The sequence below is a fragment of the Mastigoproctus giganteus genome, chromosome 5 (assembly GCF_048544385.1).
Source record: "Mastigoproctus giganteus isolate SK-2022 chromosome 5, ASM4854438v1, whole genome shotgun sequence".
NCBI lineage: Eukaryota > Metazoa > Arthropoda > Arachnida > Uropygi > Thelyphonidae > Mastigoproctus > Mastigoproctus giganteus.
The window spans coordinates 195240508-195259491 of NC_143579.1; the positions used below are offsets into that span (position 1 = coordinate 195240508).

General features: G+C 37.4%; 1 protein-coding gene across 1 annotated transcript in view; it reads right to left on the bottom strand.

Moving 5' to 3' along the window:
• Iml1 (GATOR complex protein Iml1) overlaps window positions 1–18984 on the bottom strand; it is a gene marked incomplete at its 5' end in the record, with an annotated part of 444528 nt that overhangs the window by 34214 nt on the left and 391330 nt on the right. The window contains one exon of the mRNA XM_090374757.1: window positions 13050–13208. Within this exon, the coding sequence (XP_090230883.1) occupies window positions 13050–13208 (159 nt within the window). The remainder of the gene's footprint in view (window positions 1–13049; window positions 13209–18984) is intronic.

The following is an 18984-nucleotide window of genomic DNA, read 5'->3' on the forward strand; positions in this document are numbered from 1 at the left end:
ACAGTGCTGTCTGGGTGGTGGTACCTATCTGAGAATAAGTAACACTAGTCTTCTCCTTAGGTGAAGCGTTACTTATTCGAAGTAGTGCAATATCATGGCAACTCGTGAAGGCATTCACAATATGAGATATAACCTAAAACGATGCCACCTTAAAAATTTTCTGTTTATTCAGAAATGGCTGTGTATTATGATGCTAAGCACTTTATATACATAGTCTTGATTTATTTAGATATTGTTGGATTATTTTGTTATAGGTTTTCCTGTAACAATTTGATTTTAATAATATTATAGATATAATTTTTTAAAGTTAATTTTCATTGATATTTAGCTAATTTTATAATGGTAGTTACGAGATCTGCTTTAAACACGTCACAGGGTATCGTGACTCACACGGAAATAGCCGATGGCGATTTATGGGTGAGTCATGATTTAATCTGTTGCGGAAACTGTGGAATGTTTTCCAAGGTTGACCTGGTGACTAATCATAGCAGGCGCCTCCGTAGCCAGGTGGGAAACAGCAGTGCGTAGCACACGCTTCTTGATTAGACCAGGGTTCGAGCCCGTCACCACCAAATACGGACGATGCGGAAAGGTCAGGGAATGACCACCGCATATTCCCGGAGCAATATGGCCTTAGTTGCTAATGCTCCTAAAAACCAAAACAACAACAACAACAAGAACTAATCATAGTTCACCTGGGGATTCTTTTCTTTGTGATCGATGTAATAGTGCACCGATCTTAAATTACAATTTGGTGCACTGATGGAACAATTTGAGTCCCTGAAAAAATAGGTGCTTGCCCTCGAGAATAATGCATCTGGGAGCTCATCAGGGACTCAAGACTCCAGCAATCTACCAAGTGATGCACACCCGATTCAGGCCTCAAAACAGAAAAACCAAGTGCAAACTACTCTGGTTAAAAAGGACATTGTTTTATTAGGAGGCTCCATTGTCAGGGAAACAGGGAATATTTTTTGTAATAAGGATAGGTGGAGTAGAACCAGGGTATGTCTGCTGGGAGCAACTATTAATGATGTCACCAACAGATTGTCAGATTTTAAGGGGGGTAAAGAGAATATTATTATTTATGTCGGGACTGATGACATTAAACGTACACGATCTGACGATTTATTGGAAAAATACAGGACCATGCTGAGGAAATGCCGCGAGCTAGGCCACAATGTCTATGTGTCTGCAATTCTGCCCAGACACGATAGGAGGGATTATATGTTAAAAGCCTTGTGGATTAACTCAAGACTTGAAGGACTCTGCAAGGCTTTAGGGGGGGAAATTCTGTCAGCATGGCCCACACTTGTAGGTAGATGGAATTTGTTTTGTAGAGACGGGATACACTTAAACAAAGGTGGTGCAAAAGTTTTTGCCAGTATTATTGAGGATACCTTAAAGGTTCAGGGGAAACTGCTAGTTGGGGGGGGGATGAGGGTAATACTGACCGGCATTTATCTGATAATATTGGTCAAAGTAACTCTTGCACATACCTCAAGAGTTCTTATCTGTTACCCCAACTGGACATATTATCTAGATGTTCTGGGGGCAGAAACGTTTCAAGTGAGTGAGTAGCTAATGCCAGGGAAGAGAGCCTAAAAAATTTCAAGGGTTGTTAAATATATAAGAACAGTAAGTCTTAATTGTTTATATAGTAATGTTAGAAGTGTTGTCAATAAAATGAGCGAATTCAAACTGCTGGTTAAAACAAGTAACGCAGACAAAATAGGGCTTATGGAGACGTGGTGCCACCCGGAAATTGGGGATGATAAGTTTCAGTATGGCTCGTATAATGTATATGGGAAGGATAGGGTAGACAGAAGGGGTGGTGGGGTACCAACCGGTGAAATACCACCACTTTGCTTATTGGAGGCTTGAAGTGGTGAAACCCATGTTTAGTCTCCAGAGCAAAGTTTCTGGCATCCCCCTCCCCCCATACTTCTTCAATCCATGCACGGTAATAAGAACTATAGGTTTTGATACCTTTTGTGTTTGGGGTTTTCATTAAAAAAAAAAAAAAAAAAAAAGAAGTAGCCTGAATGCGACGATTGCTTTCTGGATTCAGACGTTTCACATGCTAGTATAGAATCTGTATGGTGTGAGATATGTCTGCCGGGACCTTTGTTGGAAACAAAGGTATAATGTGAGTAGGAGTAATCTATAGACCAGGTGATTGTGAAGATTATGACGAAAGCCTCTACATGCAAATGGAATTGGGCAAGTAAGTGTCAATGTCTTATTATGGGTGATTTCAATTTGCCTCTAATTGATTGGAGTAAATGGGAAGGAAACTTGACATGGGGAACAAAATTTTTAAATCAACTAGATGACTGTTATTTTTATTTATTTTTTTATTTTTTTTTTTTTTTGGTAGTTGTTGGCGCATCGGCTTCTGTGGCCATAGTGCACCTCCCAAGTTTTTTTTGCAGTACATTGATCCAAGCCCGAGGCGGGATTCGAACCCGCGACCGTTGGGTTGCCAGGCAGGCACTTTACCCACCTGGCTAGCCCGGTCGGCGATGACTGTTATTTGTATCAACATGTCAGGGAAAGTACTAGAGAAAAGAATAACCTAGACCTCATCATCACCCATGAATCAGATGCCATAACAGGGCTGACAGTAGAGGAACCAGTAGCAGGAAGTGATCACGGAGTTCTACGGTGGATGATGACGAGAGAGGTAGCAGCAGTAAAAGGCAAAGGAATGGGTTTTAATTTCAGAAAAGGAAATTACGATGCCTTAAGGTACTACATGGCCTCTATTAACTGGGTAGATATTGCACAAAGAATGAATACATTTGAACTGTGGTATGTTTTTAAAACATTAATCACAGATGCCTTGAATGCGTATTTACCATTAAAAAAATACTCCACGAGGAGGGTTCCAAGTTGGATGAATAGTGAAGTTGCCACATTGAGCAGAAAAAGGTGGCATGGAAAGGTTACAGAGCAATAAAAAATACTGAAGCCTATAACAGCTACAAGGTGATGTGTAATAGAGCCGCAGAAAAGGTTCGACAGGCAAAGGCAGTTTATGAGAAATCACTAGCAAACAGAGCAAAGGGGGGGGGGATAAAGAATTCTTCACATATATAAATGCCAAGAACAGCAGGACAAACCAGATCGGACCTTTACATAAGGGAAAGGGGAAAGTATTAAATACACCAGCTGCTGTTGTAGATGAACTCAACAGTTATTTTGGATCGATATTTACAAATGAAAAACCTTTTGTAGCAATGGGAAATTGTGGGAGCGAAGTTGAAAAATATGTACAGTAAACCCCCGCTATTCGCGGGGGTTACGTTCCTGAGAAACGTCGCGAATACCGAAAACGCGAATACTGAGTTATGGCTCCCATAGTAATAAAGGGGTTCCGTTCCAAAGTATGAAATATATAAGAAAAACTAGTCTAAAATTTTGTCTATGTATATATTATATGTACCTTCATAATATGACTATGTACATAGTTAAATGCAAGCATGTGGCATCGAAATGAAAATAAGAAACAATTTAATATTGAATGTAATATTTATTAGAAATTTCAAACAAATCTTTCAAACCAGCGCCTTTGCTAGCAAAAAAACTTATCCCGCCAGTGCCATCACCAGTTTCGCTAAAGTGTTGATAAAGGAGTTTTGACTTTTTACGAATGATGAGTGAACTTAACGGAATTTTATTTTGAGTTCTGTCTTCTTTCCACAGATTTAAAGCTTTTTCTATCTTTTCTAATTTAACATCATGAGTTACAGAGCAAATTTTTGAAGCAATTAGCGAGTTTTCATGGACACTACGGCGGATTTTTTCTTCCGATTTTTTGATTGATCATACTGTTAACTCATTGATTTTATAATGTTTTGCCACTGAGGAGACACTTTCACCATTAGAAATTTTATCTAATAACTCAATTTTATTCGCTAATGTCATCACCTTCTTTGATATTTTCACATTTCACTTGTTATTCGTAGCCATATTTTTGTAGGGGTTAGAAAGAACTTGTCCACAATAAAGTCACTTTCTTCCGTTAACACACTCGAAAAAGTCTGTTTTACGCTGCAAAACGGAGATTTATCATTTTTGTAAGCACATCAATTTATTCAATTTATAAGCATATAAATTAAGAGCAAACGACGAAACCTTCCATGACAAGCGCATAACACATACTGAACAAGGATTAGCGAGAAACATCCACGCTCGCGATTTTGTCACCCTTCTCCCCCCCCCATTGAGCTCTGTTTTGACCGGGAAAGATAATTTTAGCCACGCCCATGTTTTTTTATGGCGGAAAATATTCACAGTGCTTTAAAATTCACATTTTTTTAGGTTTCATTTTATATTAAATCGGCGATCGCGAATACAGATACCGCGAATAGCGGGGGTTTACTGTAATTAATGATACTGAAATTTTGCAAGATTATTTAATGAAAAACCTTTCGAGCCTACAGGCCAGTAAGGCTCCTGGAATTGATGGAATATACCCTATAATCTTAAGGGAGGCGGCAAGTGAGTGCATTGAACCATTGAGGCTAATTATGCGAGCATCACTAGACTCTGGGGAGATTCCCTTGGATTGGAAAAGTGCCAATGTATCTCCCATACATAAGGGTGGCTCTAAGAGTGAAGTGGGAAATTATCGACCTGTCAGTCTGACTTCAGTGGTAAGGAAAACATGGAGGCAATGATCAAGGGTGGAATTCAGGATCATTTTCATCGAATTGAAATTCTCAAGGATACTCAGCATGGTTTTGTAAAGGGAAAATCATGTATAACAAATCTGGTTCACTATTTTGAAAGGGTCACTCACGAGCTGGATTTAGGAAATAATTTCGACATTGTTTATTTAGATTTCAGCAAAGTATTTGACTCAGTCCCACACGAGCAGCTGCTTTATAAGCTGGAACAAGTTGGAATCACTGGGAAAATTCTTAGATGGATAGCAGGATGGCTTCAGGGCAGGAGGCAGAGGGTTGTGATAAATGGCTATTCCTCAGATTGGGTTGATGTAAGAAGTGGGATTCCCCAAGGATCAGTATTAGGACCACTGTTGTTATTATTTTTCATAAACAACATTGATGAAGGGCGTGATGTCTAAATTTGCAGATGATGTTAAAATTGGTAGAGTAGTTAATGATCACTGTCAAGCTGAGCTTCTTCAGAGAGACCTAGATAGACTTCAGGAATGGTCAGAAAAATGGCAGCTATGCTTTAATCCAACAAAGTGTAAGGTATTACACCTGGGAAACAGTAATCCTAAAATAACTTATTCACTTGGTGGAGTTCAACTAAACCCAGTACTGGAGGAAAGGGACTTGGGTGTTACGATACAGTCAGACATGAAATTCTGTGAGCATTGTAAACAGGTTGCAAGGAAGGCCCATGGTGTCCTATTGATGATCTATCAAACTTTTGCAAGTAGAGATAGGGACGTGATAATCCCATTATATAAGGCTTTTGTTAGACCACACTTGGAATATTGTGGTCAAGTATGGAGCCCACACCTAAAAGACATTGAGCTTCTTGAAAGGGTGCAAAGACGGGTAACTCACCTGGTGAGATCGGCAAAAGGGCGTCCTTATGAAGAAAGACTTCGAATATGTGGGTTGCAGAGTTTGGAAACTAGACACCTTAGAGGAGATTTGATTGAGGTGTTTAAGGCTCTGAGAGGCATCAGTAAAACGAATGAGGACAAAATTTTCAAGATTATAAATGATGCTAGAACTAGGGGACATAAATTCAAGTTATGGGGGGAAATGTTTAGATTGGACAGCAGGAAGTTTTATTTTAGCTAGCGAGTTATAAATTACTGGAATAAGTTGCCTACATGGGTGGTAGAGGCTGACATTTTGGGGAAATTCAAAGGTCATCTGGATAGTACCTTCGGGTCAGGGAAGCGCATAGGATGATAGGTTTAATTTCTTTTTCTTTTATTAATTATTATTATTTATTTATTTTTATTTTTTTTTATCATTGTTTTATTCGTTTTTTTTTTTTTTTTGGCTGGTGTAGCATAAGCCATAGGCTTTCTTGCACCATGCGCCATTACTAATACTAATAACCGTTCTAAGTGTGCGGTGAGAGAAAAAACATAACAATAAAGAAAAATAACAAAAATGTTCTCCTATGTGCTATCATCTGTTTGTCAGGAGTTAGTGCTAGCCAGATATAATAGAGAAGTTATTATATGGAGGCAGAATTCATCTTCTGTGCATGGTCCTAACATGAGTTTGGGGAATTCTTGCCTGAATGCTCCTTTGGTAGCACAGTTATGATTTGTTTATAACCTCCTTCTAGCTATCACCTTGCATTTATGTATTACAATTAGCATCAATTTAATGTGATTGAAGTATTTAAAGGAAACATACTGAAGTCCCCCCTAGATGTGTTCTGGATTTCGATCAAAGATGAGTATCCTGAAATTTCAAATCATGTCTTGAAGATTTTATTTCAGTTCACTACTTATTATTGTGAGTTTGGATTCTTGACATTAAGAAACATTAAATTCAACAAAAAGGAAAAACTGATGTGTGTTGAAGACAATATGAGAGTAAGTTTATCTGAAATATGCCCTAACATACAGGAAATCACTCAAAAGCATCAAGCTCAGGTGTCTCATTAAAATGTTTCAATGAAAACTTCTAATTTATATATTTGGCAACTAAATCAAAAATCTTTGACTTATTAAAATATATCGGTTCTTCCTTGATTGAACATACAGGAACTCCCTGACTTATGTAAGGGTTGCATTCCACGGAACGATATGTAAGTCGGGGAATTTCCCCCATGCTTGTGCAGCACTCGCAACTGTGCTCGTTGAATTGATTGAATCGGAAAAGAAATGTTCAACGAACATGTAAATAGAATTATTTATTATATTTATTCAATTTTTTATCTCATACACAGGAAAAATTACAAAAAAAGAGAGGAGACAGGCATGTCAGCAAGTTTTACCTCTCGAGCATTGTTGACAGAATCGACGTCTTCAGATGATAAGTACGCCACTGTGGAGGTTGAGGGATGTAGAGATTTAGAAGGGGTGAACCGTTCAACCTTACGAAAGAACATATTAATGGATGACTGGACGGTGGCTTTTTTCTTTTCACGTAGATTTCTTTGTAGTAAGCAAGCATATCATTCACCCCTCTGTTAACTTTTAAGAATCAGTGTAATAAGCAGCATAGACAGGAATCAAGAAAGACTCATGGTTTCCTTTCCTTTCAATAATTTATCAAATATTAGCTTGTAGAGATAGGAAGGTCACAATCCCACTGTATAAAGCAATTGTTAAATCACACTGGAATATGTGTCAAAGTATGGAGGCTGCATCTACAAAAAAGTCATCAAACTTCTTGAAAGGGTTAAAAGACAGACAACCCACTTGGTGAGCTTTGAAAATGGGCACCTGTATGTTTTTTTGAATACATAGGCTAGAAAGCTTGGCAGCTATGCACCTTAGAGGGGGACCTGATCAAGGTCTATAGAGCTTGAGAGGGGATAGTAAAATAAATCAAGGTGAAATTTTCACTGTTATAAATGATTTCAGAACTAGATGCCATAAATTCAAATATAGGTGGTTTAGACTGGATTGTGGGAAGTTTTATTTTAGCCTGTGAGTTAATAACTGGAATACAATTAAATAATGAGACTGCTCCAATAAAATAAATATAATGAAATATTTCTTACTTCATAAGTTATTACCCTTTTCAAAATAGCTTCCTTGGACTTGTGCACGCACACCGAGTTCCATATGTTTCTTTCAAGTACAGAAACATTTTCTGGAAGTACATCTGAAAATACATCTTCCTTAGTTGTATTTTTTTTTTTTTTTTTTTTTTTGTCTTCAATGGGCTGACAATGGGTTCCCTTAAGTGCACTTTTCAGTTTAGGGAAGATAAAAAAAGTTACAATGGATTTGTTTTGATGGAGCATCCAACTATCCTTTCACACATGTAGCCTTGTCAGAACTTCAATGTAGTATGTTTGATTGGCAGTCTGATTTGATGGGTGGGACATAGTCAGCCATAATAATTCATTTTAATATCAAAGAAAACAAGAAGCATGGTTTTCATTTTTAATTTTGACATCTTTGCTTTTTTTTTTGCCCTTGGGGGATTGTTTTCTCTTCCATTGTGCTGACTGTCTTTCTGTTTCTGGGTCGTACTGGCAGTCAATTTTCATCGCAGGTAATTACAGTAATCAGAAAGTTTGGATCTTCTTCAGTTTGTTTCAAAACATCTTTACAAACTTGGGGTTTCTTATTCTTTGATCTTCATTCAAAATTTTTGGCACCATCTTGGTGCACACTTTTCTTATGCTTAAATTTTCAGTTAAAATGTCTAGCTGTTTTTTTTTTTTTTTGTCCATATTGAGTTCTGATGCAACCATTCTAATGCTTAAATGATGATCACTTCTAATCAATGTTCTTATCAGTCACATTTTTATCAGTTTTTATGGATATTGGACGGCCTCGTCATCCATCATCTTCTACAGTCCTCTTCCTTCTAAAAATCTTTTATGCCATTCAAACACTTGAGCTCTTAACATAGCATCTTTCACAGAAACTTAATGTAACAACTCCTAATTTTTAGTTTGTGTTTTCTTTAGTTTTATTAAAAATTTGAGGTGGATTTTTAATTCAAAGGTCAGCTGGATAGTTACATGGGTAACTATCCAGCTGACCTTTGAGGAGGGGAAACAGTTTGTTTTCTTCTTTTTTTATACATTTTACTTTATTTTTATTGTTTATTTTTAATATATTATTTTTTATTTATTTATTATTATTTTTTTTATTTTTTGGAAGTTTAGCAAAAGCTTGTAGATTCTGTGCACTACAAGGCTAATATTAATTCTAATAGTTTCTACCTTTCTGACCATCCTTTAAGTCAACCTGAAGGAGTGCTGATTGGCAGTAACCATTAATAACTCACAATCTTCACAAGAACTGCAAATTTTGATATTATGATCTCTGTCCCTTCATCAATGTCATTTAAGAAAATCAGAAGCAACAGTGATCTCAGAAATGATCCTTGGGGACCCCAATCTGAAGGTAACCATTAATTACAACTCTCTCTCTCTCTCTCTCTCCTCTGTAGATGCCCTACATGACATCTTAGAATTTTATCCATGATCCCAAAATGTCCTCCTTATACAGTAACCTCTTGAGAGGGACCAGGTCATATACAGGGTTGTTAAAATTAGAGTATCCCTATGTAGAGGGCTTTGGAGCAAGTTCTAAGGCTCTTATTGAAGAGAAATTTGGACAACAGGTACAATAAAGAATGCGCTTGCCATTTATTGGAAAAAAAAAATTAGTTACAAAATTTGTCACTGTATGGCACGTAACTAACTTAGTTATGATTATGCAAATAACATAAGTTATTTGCATAATTGTAACTTATTGTCACAGCACCACTACTCAGCTCTACTGTATTGTATAAAAGCAAAGCAGTCTCTTCAAAATCATACGGTAGATGTTTGCCTGCATTACAGTAGCAATACCAACAATGTTGCAGGAAAAGCTGTACTATCAGAACATCAATAATGCAGCTGTGGCTATCAGAGAATTTCGGCATCAGAAGTGCATAAGTGGACCTATGACTGTTTATGCTGTGCGCAAAATTATTGCGAAATTTTTAGGCAACAGGCCATCTTGGTGTTCAACCAAGTAGAGGTCAAAAATGAGTGGACTCATCTCATGTTGAAGACTGGCTATGGCTGTCGTGGATTTATTAAGTCAATCTCCATGTGGTAGTGCAAGTGTGCCAGCTGTTTCTTGTGAAGTGGATATGCCGTATTCCACTGTAAGGCTAGTAATGTGTCAGGTGTTGCGGTACTATCCTTACAAGATGCACATGCTACAGCAGCTAAAGCATAGTGATGCAGATATTCATTTCACATATGCACTTCAGTTCCTGGTGAGAATGACAGTAGATATCACTTGGCCATGGAACATCCTTTGGAGTGATGAAGCCCACTTCTGATTAAATGGACAAGTGAATATGCACAACTGTTGTATTTTGGCAACAGAAAACCCTTGAATTATCCAAGAGGTCCCATTGCATTCTCCAAAAGTGACAGTGTGGTGGTGTGAATTTATGGGCACATTCATGATTGGGTCATATTTTTTTGAACAGGTAACACTGACTGGATCCCGCACTTGTTCCGTCACTGGACAGCGATATGAAATGTTGGAAAATTTCGCAATACCAGAGCTGCAACAATGTGAGTGCCTTCAGGATACACATATTCATGCAAAATGGTGCACCACTCCACATCCACTGTTGCGTCCAAAGATTGCTAAGGCAACACTTTACAGACGAATGGGTCATCAGCCATTGTTTCCAGACATCTTAGTCACCCTGATCACCGGACCTCACCCCATGTGACTTCTGGTTGTGGGGTTTTTTGAAGAACCAGGTGTATCGGAAAGGATATCAAACTCTGGCAGATCTGAAGGACAGCATTAGATGTCATGTGCTGATTACTCCAGTTGACATGTTACATTCTGCTGTAGGAAATGCTGTTCTTCGAATGTAAACTGTTGTTGACCAAAATGGAGGACACTGAACAATTGTAGTGCTGTTCAAGTGATTTGTATTGCCACAGCGCCACATAGTGACAAATTTTGTAACTATTTTTTTTTTCAATAACTGGCGAGTGCATTCTTTATTGTACCTGTTGTCCAAATTTCTCTTCAGTATGAGCCTTAGAACTCACTCCAGAGCTCTCTACATAGCGATACTTTAATTTTAACCACCCTGTATTTTGCTAAAATCCAAATAAACAAGAATGATATTATTTCCTACATCCAGTTCATAAGGGACTGTCAAAATAGCTAACCAGGCTAGTTAAACATGATTTTCCCTTAAAAAAAAAAAAAAAAAAAAGATGCTGGTATCCTACAGAATTCTATTTCTATCTAAATGTCCCTATATTGCATTTTTTATCACTACCACCATGATTTTCTCTACCATTAAAATCAAACTGGCTATCTAGAGTTATCTGCTTTGCTCTTAGAACTGCCTTTTTGCATTGGAAACAGATTGACACCTCTTAAATCCAAAGGAATCTATTCCAAGTTCAATAATTTCCTCGTAATTAATCTTAAAGGTTCAATGCATTCTCTTGTCCTCCTATCATCATCATCATCATCATCAAAATTACTGGGTAAGTATCATTAATTCCAGGAGCTTTACTTGCCTTTAGGTTAAAAAGTTTTTATAAGTTTTTTTTTTTTAATATTGGTGTATAGAAATCACCAATTAGATTTGTTGGGATAAACAGCAAGAAATAGTTGAAAACTGGAAACTAAAAATTTATTCTTAATTCTGATAAATTGCATAATAAGATCACAAACTATATTTAGAAACAACAGTCTTTGTCCTTCTTCCATTGACTGGAAATTTAATCCATAGTTTTGCTGATGATAACAAATTCCATTCCACCTTCCAGTTTGAGAAACCTTGCCCAGTACAAACAGCTTTAACTTCTTGAATATCCACTACCAATTCCTCAAATGCTGATCTTGAGTTAATTTTCCAGTGGGCAAAGATAACTTAGTTGATTTTCAATCCTTACAAAACTCAGTCCTGTCTTACATCTGGCAAAAAAATTCTTTTGCTGTGCTCATCTTTGAAAATACTCAGATCTCTAGACAAGATCACTTATCTCTATTAGTGATTACCTTGACTTCTAATTACTCTTGGCATAAGCACATCACAAATATTGCTTCCACTGCATCTAAACAATGGGTTTTCTCTTTCACTCTCAATGTTACTTTTCTTCTAATCAGCTATTCACTGTGTACAAAGTTCAAATTCCCATTTCTTGGGCAGTGCTCCAATAACCTCTCTTGGGCTTCTAGACTTCATTCAAAAGAGGACAGTTAGGTTAATTAATGACCTATTTTTTATGAAGTCCCTCCGCTGTTGCGTTTCTGCTATATGTCTTTTCTATAGACATATAGCAGAAACGCAACAATACTTCCATGGGCACTGTTCTTCTGAATTAGCTTCTATATTCCGCTCCCCCTCTAAACTAGTCTGAACATGTGCCACAACCAGTCTGCATCCTTTTACTGTCCAATTTCAAACTCAGAGAATCAACTTTTCTTCTTCTTCATTATCTCTTCAACTTCCGTTTCCTGGAACAAGTTCCTTCCACATGTATTTTCTTAAAATTACAATCTATAGAAATTCAAGTGTCAACAAGTATTTTCTTTCATCTTCTCAACTTTCAATCCTTGCACAGTACTAAGTACTATAGGTTCTAATACTTTTCATGTTTGGGGTTCCATTAAAAAAAAAAAAAAAAAAAAACAAGTTTGAGATTTCAAAAATGATCACACATCTTCCTCAGAATGACTGATGCAATATGCAGAAGTTACAAAGTGTCTAACTGTAAAACAGACTAGATTATCACATGGTCATCCAAGGATTGCATAATGAAAGTGCAAGAAATTAGCGTGGAACAGCAAAATGTGCTGTTTTAGCAGAATGAACAAACTCTGAGACTGAGGTGTCAAGACAGATTAATGAAGATTACCAAGTTCTATGTGGTGATTTTTTAAGAATCATATCAGTCTTTTAAGAACATAATTATCAATTGTATTCTTGAAGACTCTGATAACATGATTCTTAAAATCATATGACTAATCCAATGTGAAGAATTAATTCTTTGAAAAATGTGCATTATACTTTAACCTAATCGACAAAATTCATTCAAGCACACTGACAATGCTATATATTCACTGTCTCCACTGAGAATTTATTATGAGCATGAAAAATTTACAATGTCACATTCTGAGGCTGGTTTTTCTGTCTCTGAGCTAAAAAAAAAAAAAAAAACTTGTCCCAGTAATAAAACCATACACCCACCACCCAATGCTAATATGCCTCACTTGAAAAAAAAAAAAAAAAACAGAGAAAGTGTTCCTTCCACTAGTATGGTAAGTTATGAATTCACTATCCAAATGATTACTACTGCACAATAACAAGCATTCTACTATGAATTAGTAGAATGGCAAATTAGCAAAATGTTTACAAACTTACTGTCTGTATCAAAGTCTTTGTATAACTCATACTGCCTGTCTTCATCACCAGTATAGGAAAATGGAACCCAATCAGATGATAGTTCTCTGCTAGGGTAAATTTCAACTTCAATCCATTCTTTTTGGAACAGTTCAACATCTTCTGGGTGTGATTCATCTTCTAAGGAGGAAACAAGGTTATAATTAATAATGATCATGCAATATCATTAAAACAATCAGTATCAATGATATATACCATACATACTGCTTATCATTATCATTCATTCAATGTTATAACTTTTAAGATGTCCCAAAGATATATACATAGAAAAATGATGTTTATTGTAATCAGTATGGTAAATGTTTATGTTATCACTTTTTTGAATTATTGCAGTTTACACATGTATAGTGGAAGGGCTTAGAGGTAGAACAAGCATTCTGTGTGTTATCAGACACTCAGTCTAAAACACTAATGGATTCAATATCTTTCTATTTTAGAAGATTTAGGAAAAGTCCGGTTGGCCTGCTTCCCTAAAATCCACTCATGCACAACTCGTTGGTAATCCCTGTTATGTCACTTTGTTGGCAATGAACATGTAGAGTGGTTCTTTTCAAGATTCCTGGTCAGCGTGAAGAGGAAAAGTCCAAACCCTCCAGCACTTTATTAAATATGACAACACAATGAAAAAAATTGCCCTCAGTCCTCCTTATGGCAGCGAGAAAATCAGAGTGGAAGCAGAAGGTGCTAAGAATCTCTGGGTACAACCTGGCTGCCATGCACAGAAACTGAACTTGGCCTGTTGCAATGTAAGATCATGCATTGGTGAAGAGAGGATATCAGAGCTGGAAAGGAATTAGAAAATGTGAATTGGAATATCATCAGCTTGGCTGAAACAAGAAGAAATTAATCACTTATAAGTTTATCAAGTGTAAATCTGCTGTACACCAATGGAAACAGTGAAAAGAGTGAGGGTAGAGTTGGCTTTTTGTCCATAAAGGTATAAAAATTAACATTTTGGAATTCAAAAGTACATCAACCAAGGGTGTCAAGATTACTACTCAGGATTTCTAAAAAGTACAAACTAAAGGTCATAATGATATATGCACCAACATCGAGCCATGATAATAAAGAGGTTGAAGAAAAATGTAAACTGAAATTGAGAGACTTCTAGATGAACAGAAAACTCGCCACACCATCATTATGGGGGATTCAATACTAAAGTTAGAAAGAGACAAAACTTTACTTTACTTTACTTTACTTTTTTTCAAGAAAAGGGTGAACAGAAAGTGGACATGGAAAAGCACAAATAAATGGATTAACAACTAACGAAATTGACTTCATCCTCACTAACAGAAAATATATTGTGAATGATGTTACCATTCTGAACAAGGTAAATATTAGATGTGATCACAGGATGGTAAGATGCACACTTGATATAAATGTAAGAAAAGGAAGGAAAAAACTGACTCCAGTAATTAATATGAAGGTCTTTGTGATAACAGAAGAGGAGAAAAAGCAGTAAGTACTGGAACTTAAGAACAAGTTTGAGCTTCTGCAGACCTTTCAGGACAAAGATCTCAACAAGGAATACAACTTTCTGAAAGTGATAAAGCCCGAGAAACCTATAGGTAAAAAGAAAAGACCTTTTAGGACCAAGATATTGACAAGGAATACAACTTTTTGAAATTTGTTGTATTCCTTTACCCAAGAAACCTATAGGTAAAAAGAAATCCAAAGAAGAAAAAATTAGTCAAGAAACCCTTGTCGTGATGAACAGAAAATGACAAATGAAGAGCAAGATAAACACTGACAAGGACAAAATTGAGTATACTGAGTTATGCAAAGCCATTAGAAAGAGACTCGGAGAGGACATAAGAAGATTTAATGCAAGAAAAGTAGAACAAGAATTAAGGGAAAACAATGGACTTAAATCAGCAATCAGAGCAGTAATGCAGAAAGACAAATGATACTGAAGCTGAAGAATAGTGATGGTGTACTTATAAATAGTGGAGAAGGCATAATTCAAATAGCAGAAGCCTAAAATAAAGTATTATATAAGGAGCAAGGAAATGATGCCAGCGGTGGGGAAGATGGATCACAAAAGTGCAACACATACGACATACCCAGTATCCTTCCTGATCAATGATAGAACATGCATTGAAGAAAATGAAGAATCAAAAAGCCCAGGTGAAGATGAAGTTACTGTAGAGTTGTTAAAATTGGGAGGAAGAGACATGACATAGAAACTGGCAAGACTCTTTACAAAATACATTAGGAAAGGCATGACCCTTAAGGAGTGGAATAATGCAATCATAATTTTGCTGCATAAGAAAGGAGACAAATCAGAAATTGGAAATTGCGGACCAATTAGCTTGTTGTCCCATATCTACAAGTTGTTCACAAGTGTTATCACTAACAGATTAGCAACAATACTTGATGAGAATTAATCGAAAATCCTGTCCTAAAGAGCAAGCTGGCTTTAGGACAGGATTTTCGACTATGGATCACCTTCATATAATATCATGGTGGAGAAAGCAAATGAATAGAAAACACCATTATGCCTGGCATTTGTGGATTATGAAAATGCATTTGACTCCATACAGCATAAGGCAATGTTTCAGGCACTGGAAAGATAAGGGATAGACACCCCTTACATTATGATTTTGAAAAAAATACAGTGGGGCCCCAACATCCGATGGTAATTCGTTCCACAAAACCAATTGTATGTTGAAATATTGTAAGTTGTTTGTTTGTTTGTTATTTGGTTTTTAGGAGCATTAGCAACTAAGGCCATATTGCTCCAGGATATGCAGTGGTCATTCCCTGACCTTTCCGCATCCTCCGTATTTGGTGGTCATGGGCTCGAACCCCGGTCTAATCAAGAAGCGTGTGCTATGCACTGCTGGCTGCTCCTGCCCACCTGGCTACGAAGCGCCTTGTAAGTTGAAACCAATAATACATTGATTTCCTGTAATTCGTTCCCCAATAACACATAAAATAGGTATTTCTTGCAGGTTATGCTTCATTTTTACATTAAAAATGAGTTGTTTTTTTTTATAAAGATTACTTAATAAATAGTCATAAGACATCTTGAAATAAAAAAACAAAGAAAAAACAGACTTGAAGTGCAGAGCTCATGAAATTAATGTTGGCATAGTGGTGGTGGGCCTATATCAAGTGTCATGCATCTTTTCAGTCTTTTGTTGCTACTGGCAAAAAAACTGTCGAAATGGTGATTTTTACGATTTTTTTGTACCTTCCTGAAGTCCAGTGTCACTCTCTGTAACTTTTTCCAACTCTTGTAACTCCTCTGTTGTTAGCTCACAACCCATGAGCATCAATAAGGTCCCCACATCCTCTTCGCCAACCTCCAGACCCATTGATTTACCAAGAGTGACAATATCATTTGTCAAAGCCCCATCACCTTCAAATTCATCAATATTATGAATAGAAGAAGAAGAGCATGGCATTAGTAGAGGCATTTGATGCAAGAAAGCAAGCTTATGCAGCATCAGCCAAAAAAAAAAAAAAACCCACTTCCACTTCACCCCTCTGTTCGTTCAAAATACCTGTCCAGCTGAGCCTTAAACTTATTTAGGCTATCAATCTCCACCACAAGGGATGGCAGTCTGTTCCACCAACCAACCAACCACCCGCTGGCTAAAGGCAAATTTACGCACGTCTATCCTACATCTGTCTTTCCTCAATTTGAATTTATGCCCTCTCAGGTGATTTTTCTGAGCTAGAGGAAGAATCCCATCAGCATTGAGCATGCTTAAACCATTCAAGGCTTTATACACCTCTATCAGATCACCTCGCTGGTGCCTAGTCTCCAGACACTGTAATTTGCAAAACTTAAGCCTTTCTTCGTAAGAGCACCCCTTTGTTCCATTCACTAATCTTGTTGCCCTTCTCTGTACTCGTTCCAGCAGCTCTACATCCTTCTTGAAATGAGGCCTCCAGACCTGTATACAGTACTCTAGGTGTGGCCTGACCATTGCCTTATACAATGGAATAATCACCTCCTTATCCCTGCTGGAAAAATTCCTGTATATCATTGACAATACTCCATGAGCTACTCTTGCAGCCCGTCTGAACTGCTCAGAGAACTTCATATCTGCCTGCACAATCACCCCCAAGTCCCTTTCATTCTCTACCACTGTCAGTGTAGTACCACAAAGTTGATACGTTGCTCTGGGGTTGCTGTTTCCCATGTGTAGTACTTTACATTTGTCAATGTTAAACTTCATTTGCCACCTCTCAGCCCATCTGCTCAACCTTTCCAGATCCTGTTGCAGCAGCATAGTGTCAGTAGTGTCCTTGACAACCCTGCCAACCTTTGTATCATCTGCAAACTTGGACATTAAGCTTGATATACCATCATCAATATCATTTATAAATACAGAAAACAATAATGGACTGAGCCCTGAGGGACTCCACTAATAATAATTAAAGGCCAGATCTTTTTCCAGGCTGAATTTAAGCACCTGATGGAAACATTCCGAGAACTTCCAAAATCAGCCTCACACAGTCCAGCATGTTGAACTTCGACCTCCAAAATTCTTTGAGGGTGAGAGCATTTTCACCAGAGGCCGCTGCAAAGCAACCTGCAAACATTTTCATGGTGTAGATTTTCTTTAAGTTTTCAATCACTTGCTGGTTTTGTTGAAGAAGAGGAATGGTGTTGGGTGGAAAAAATTTGAATTGAACAAAGTCAAATTGTACCCGAAGAGATTGAACAAGATTGGAATCATGGCCTGGTGCATTATCCAGCAGGAGCAGGACCTTCACAGGAAGCTTATTTTTCTCAAGATAGCTCTTCACTGAAGGACAGAAAACTTCAAGTTCCCATTCACTGAAGACATATCCTGTAACCCAGGCCTTACTATGCCAAAACACTCCCAGCATGCATTTGTCGACCTTTTGTTGTTTAAATACTATGGGGGTATTAGACTGGTACACAAGCAAAGGTTCAGCTTAAAATCCCAAGAGGTATTGGCACCCAACAGAAGAGTAGCCTATCTTTCATAGGCTCACTCTTATGCCCATGAAACTAGCCTCATTAGTGATGTATGTGTTCCTGGGCATTTGCTTCCAGAAGAGGTCAATTTCGTAAATGTTAAAAACCTGCTGGGGAAGATAACCCTCCTGATCAACTAACTAACTCTTGGAATTCAATTTTAAAGGTCTCAGCTGCTTTATTATCAGTACTGGATGCCTCCCCATGCCTTTCAACACTTTTGATATTTTCTCCATTTTTTTTTTGAAGTGCTCGAACCAGCCTCTGCTGGCTTTAAAGCCTTCAAAGTGCACAGCACTGCCTCTGGTTGATAGAGCTTGAAGTTTCAGATCGTCATAGATCTGAAACAATCGTATGAGTGATGTTCCGCATGCCACACATTGCACGATAACGTTGTTGAACAATAACAAGGATGCTAATTGGTTGAGAACAATCGTACGAGTGATGTTCCATGTGCCACGTGTCTGCAAATTTCCACCCATGTATCGTTCCAGCTATATTGGAAAGCCATCAGTACCTGCAGATATCTTTGGTCCTTAAAATAACAGATCGTATGGAAGGTATAGAGGTTCCTGAGAATATTGGATGTCGAGGCCCTACTGTATATGAGAATGCTACCTCTTTATTAGACTAGACAAAGTTAGTAGCAAATTTAAAATTGAGAAAGGAGTTCAACGAGGAGACACAATATCTCTGAAGTTGTTTACTGGAAGGAAGCTTTCAGAAGATTGGACTGGTCGCAAAAAGGAGTCAATGTGAATGAAGAGTATCTAAACCATTTACAATTTGCAGATGACTGTGATCGTAAGCCATGATCCTGAAGAATTAGAGGAAAACCTTAATTAGTTATGCAGAGTTAGTAAGAATTTCGGACTAAAGATGAATATGGCTAAAACAAAAGTAATGATAAACAAGTATGCCACAGAAAGGGATATA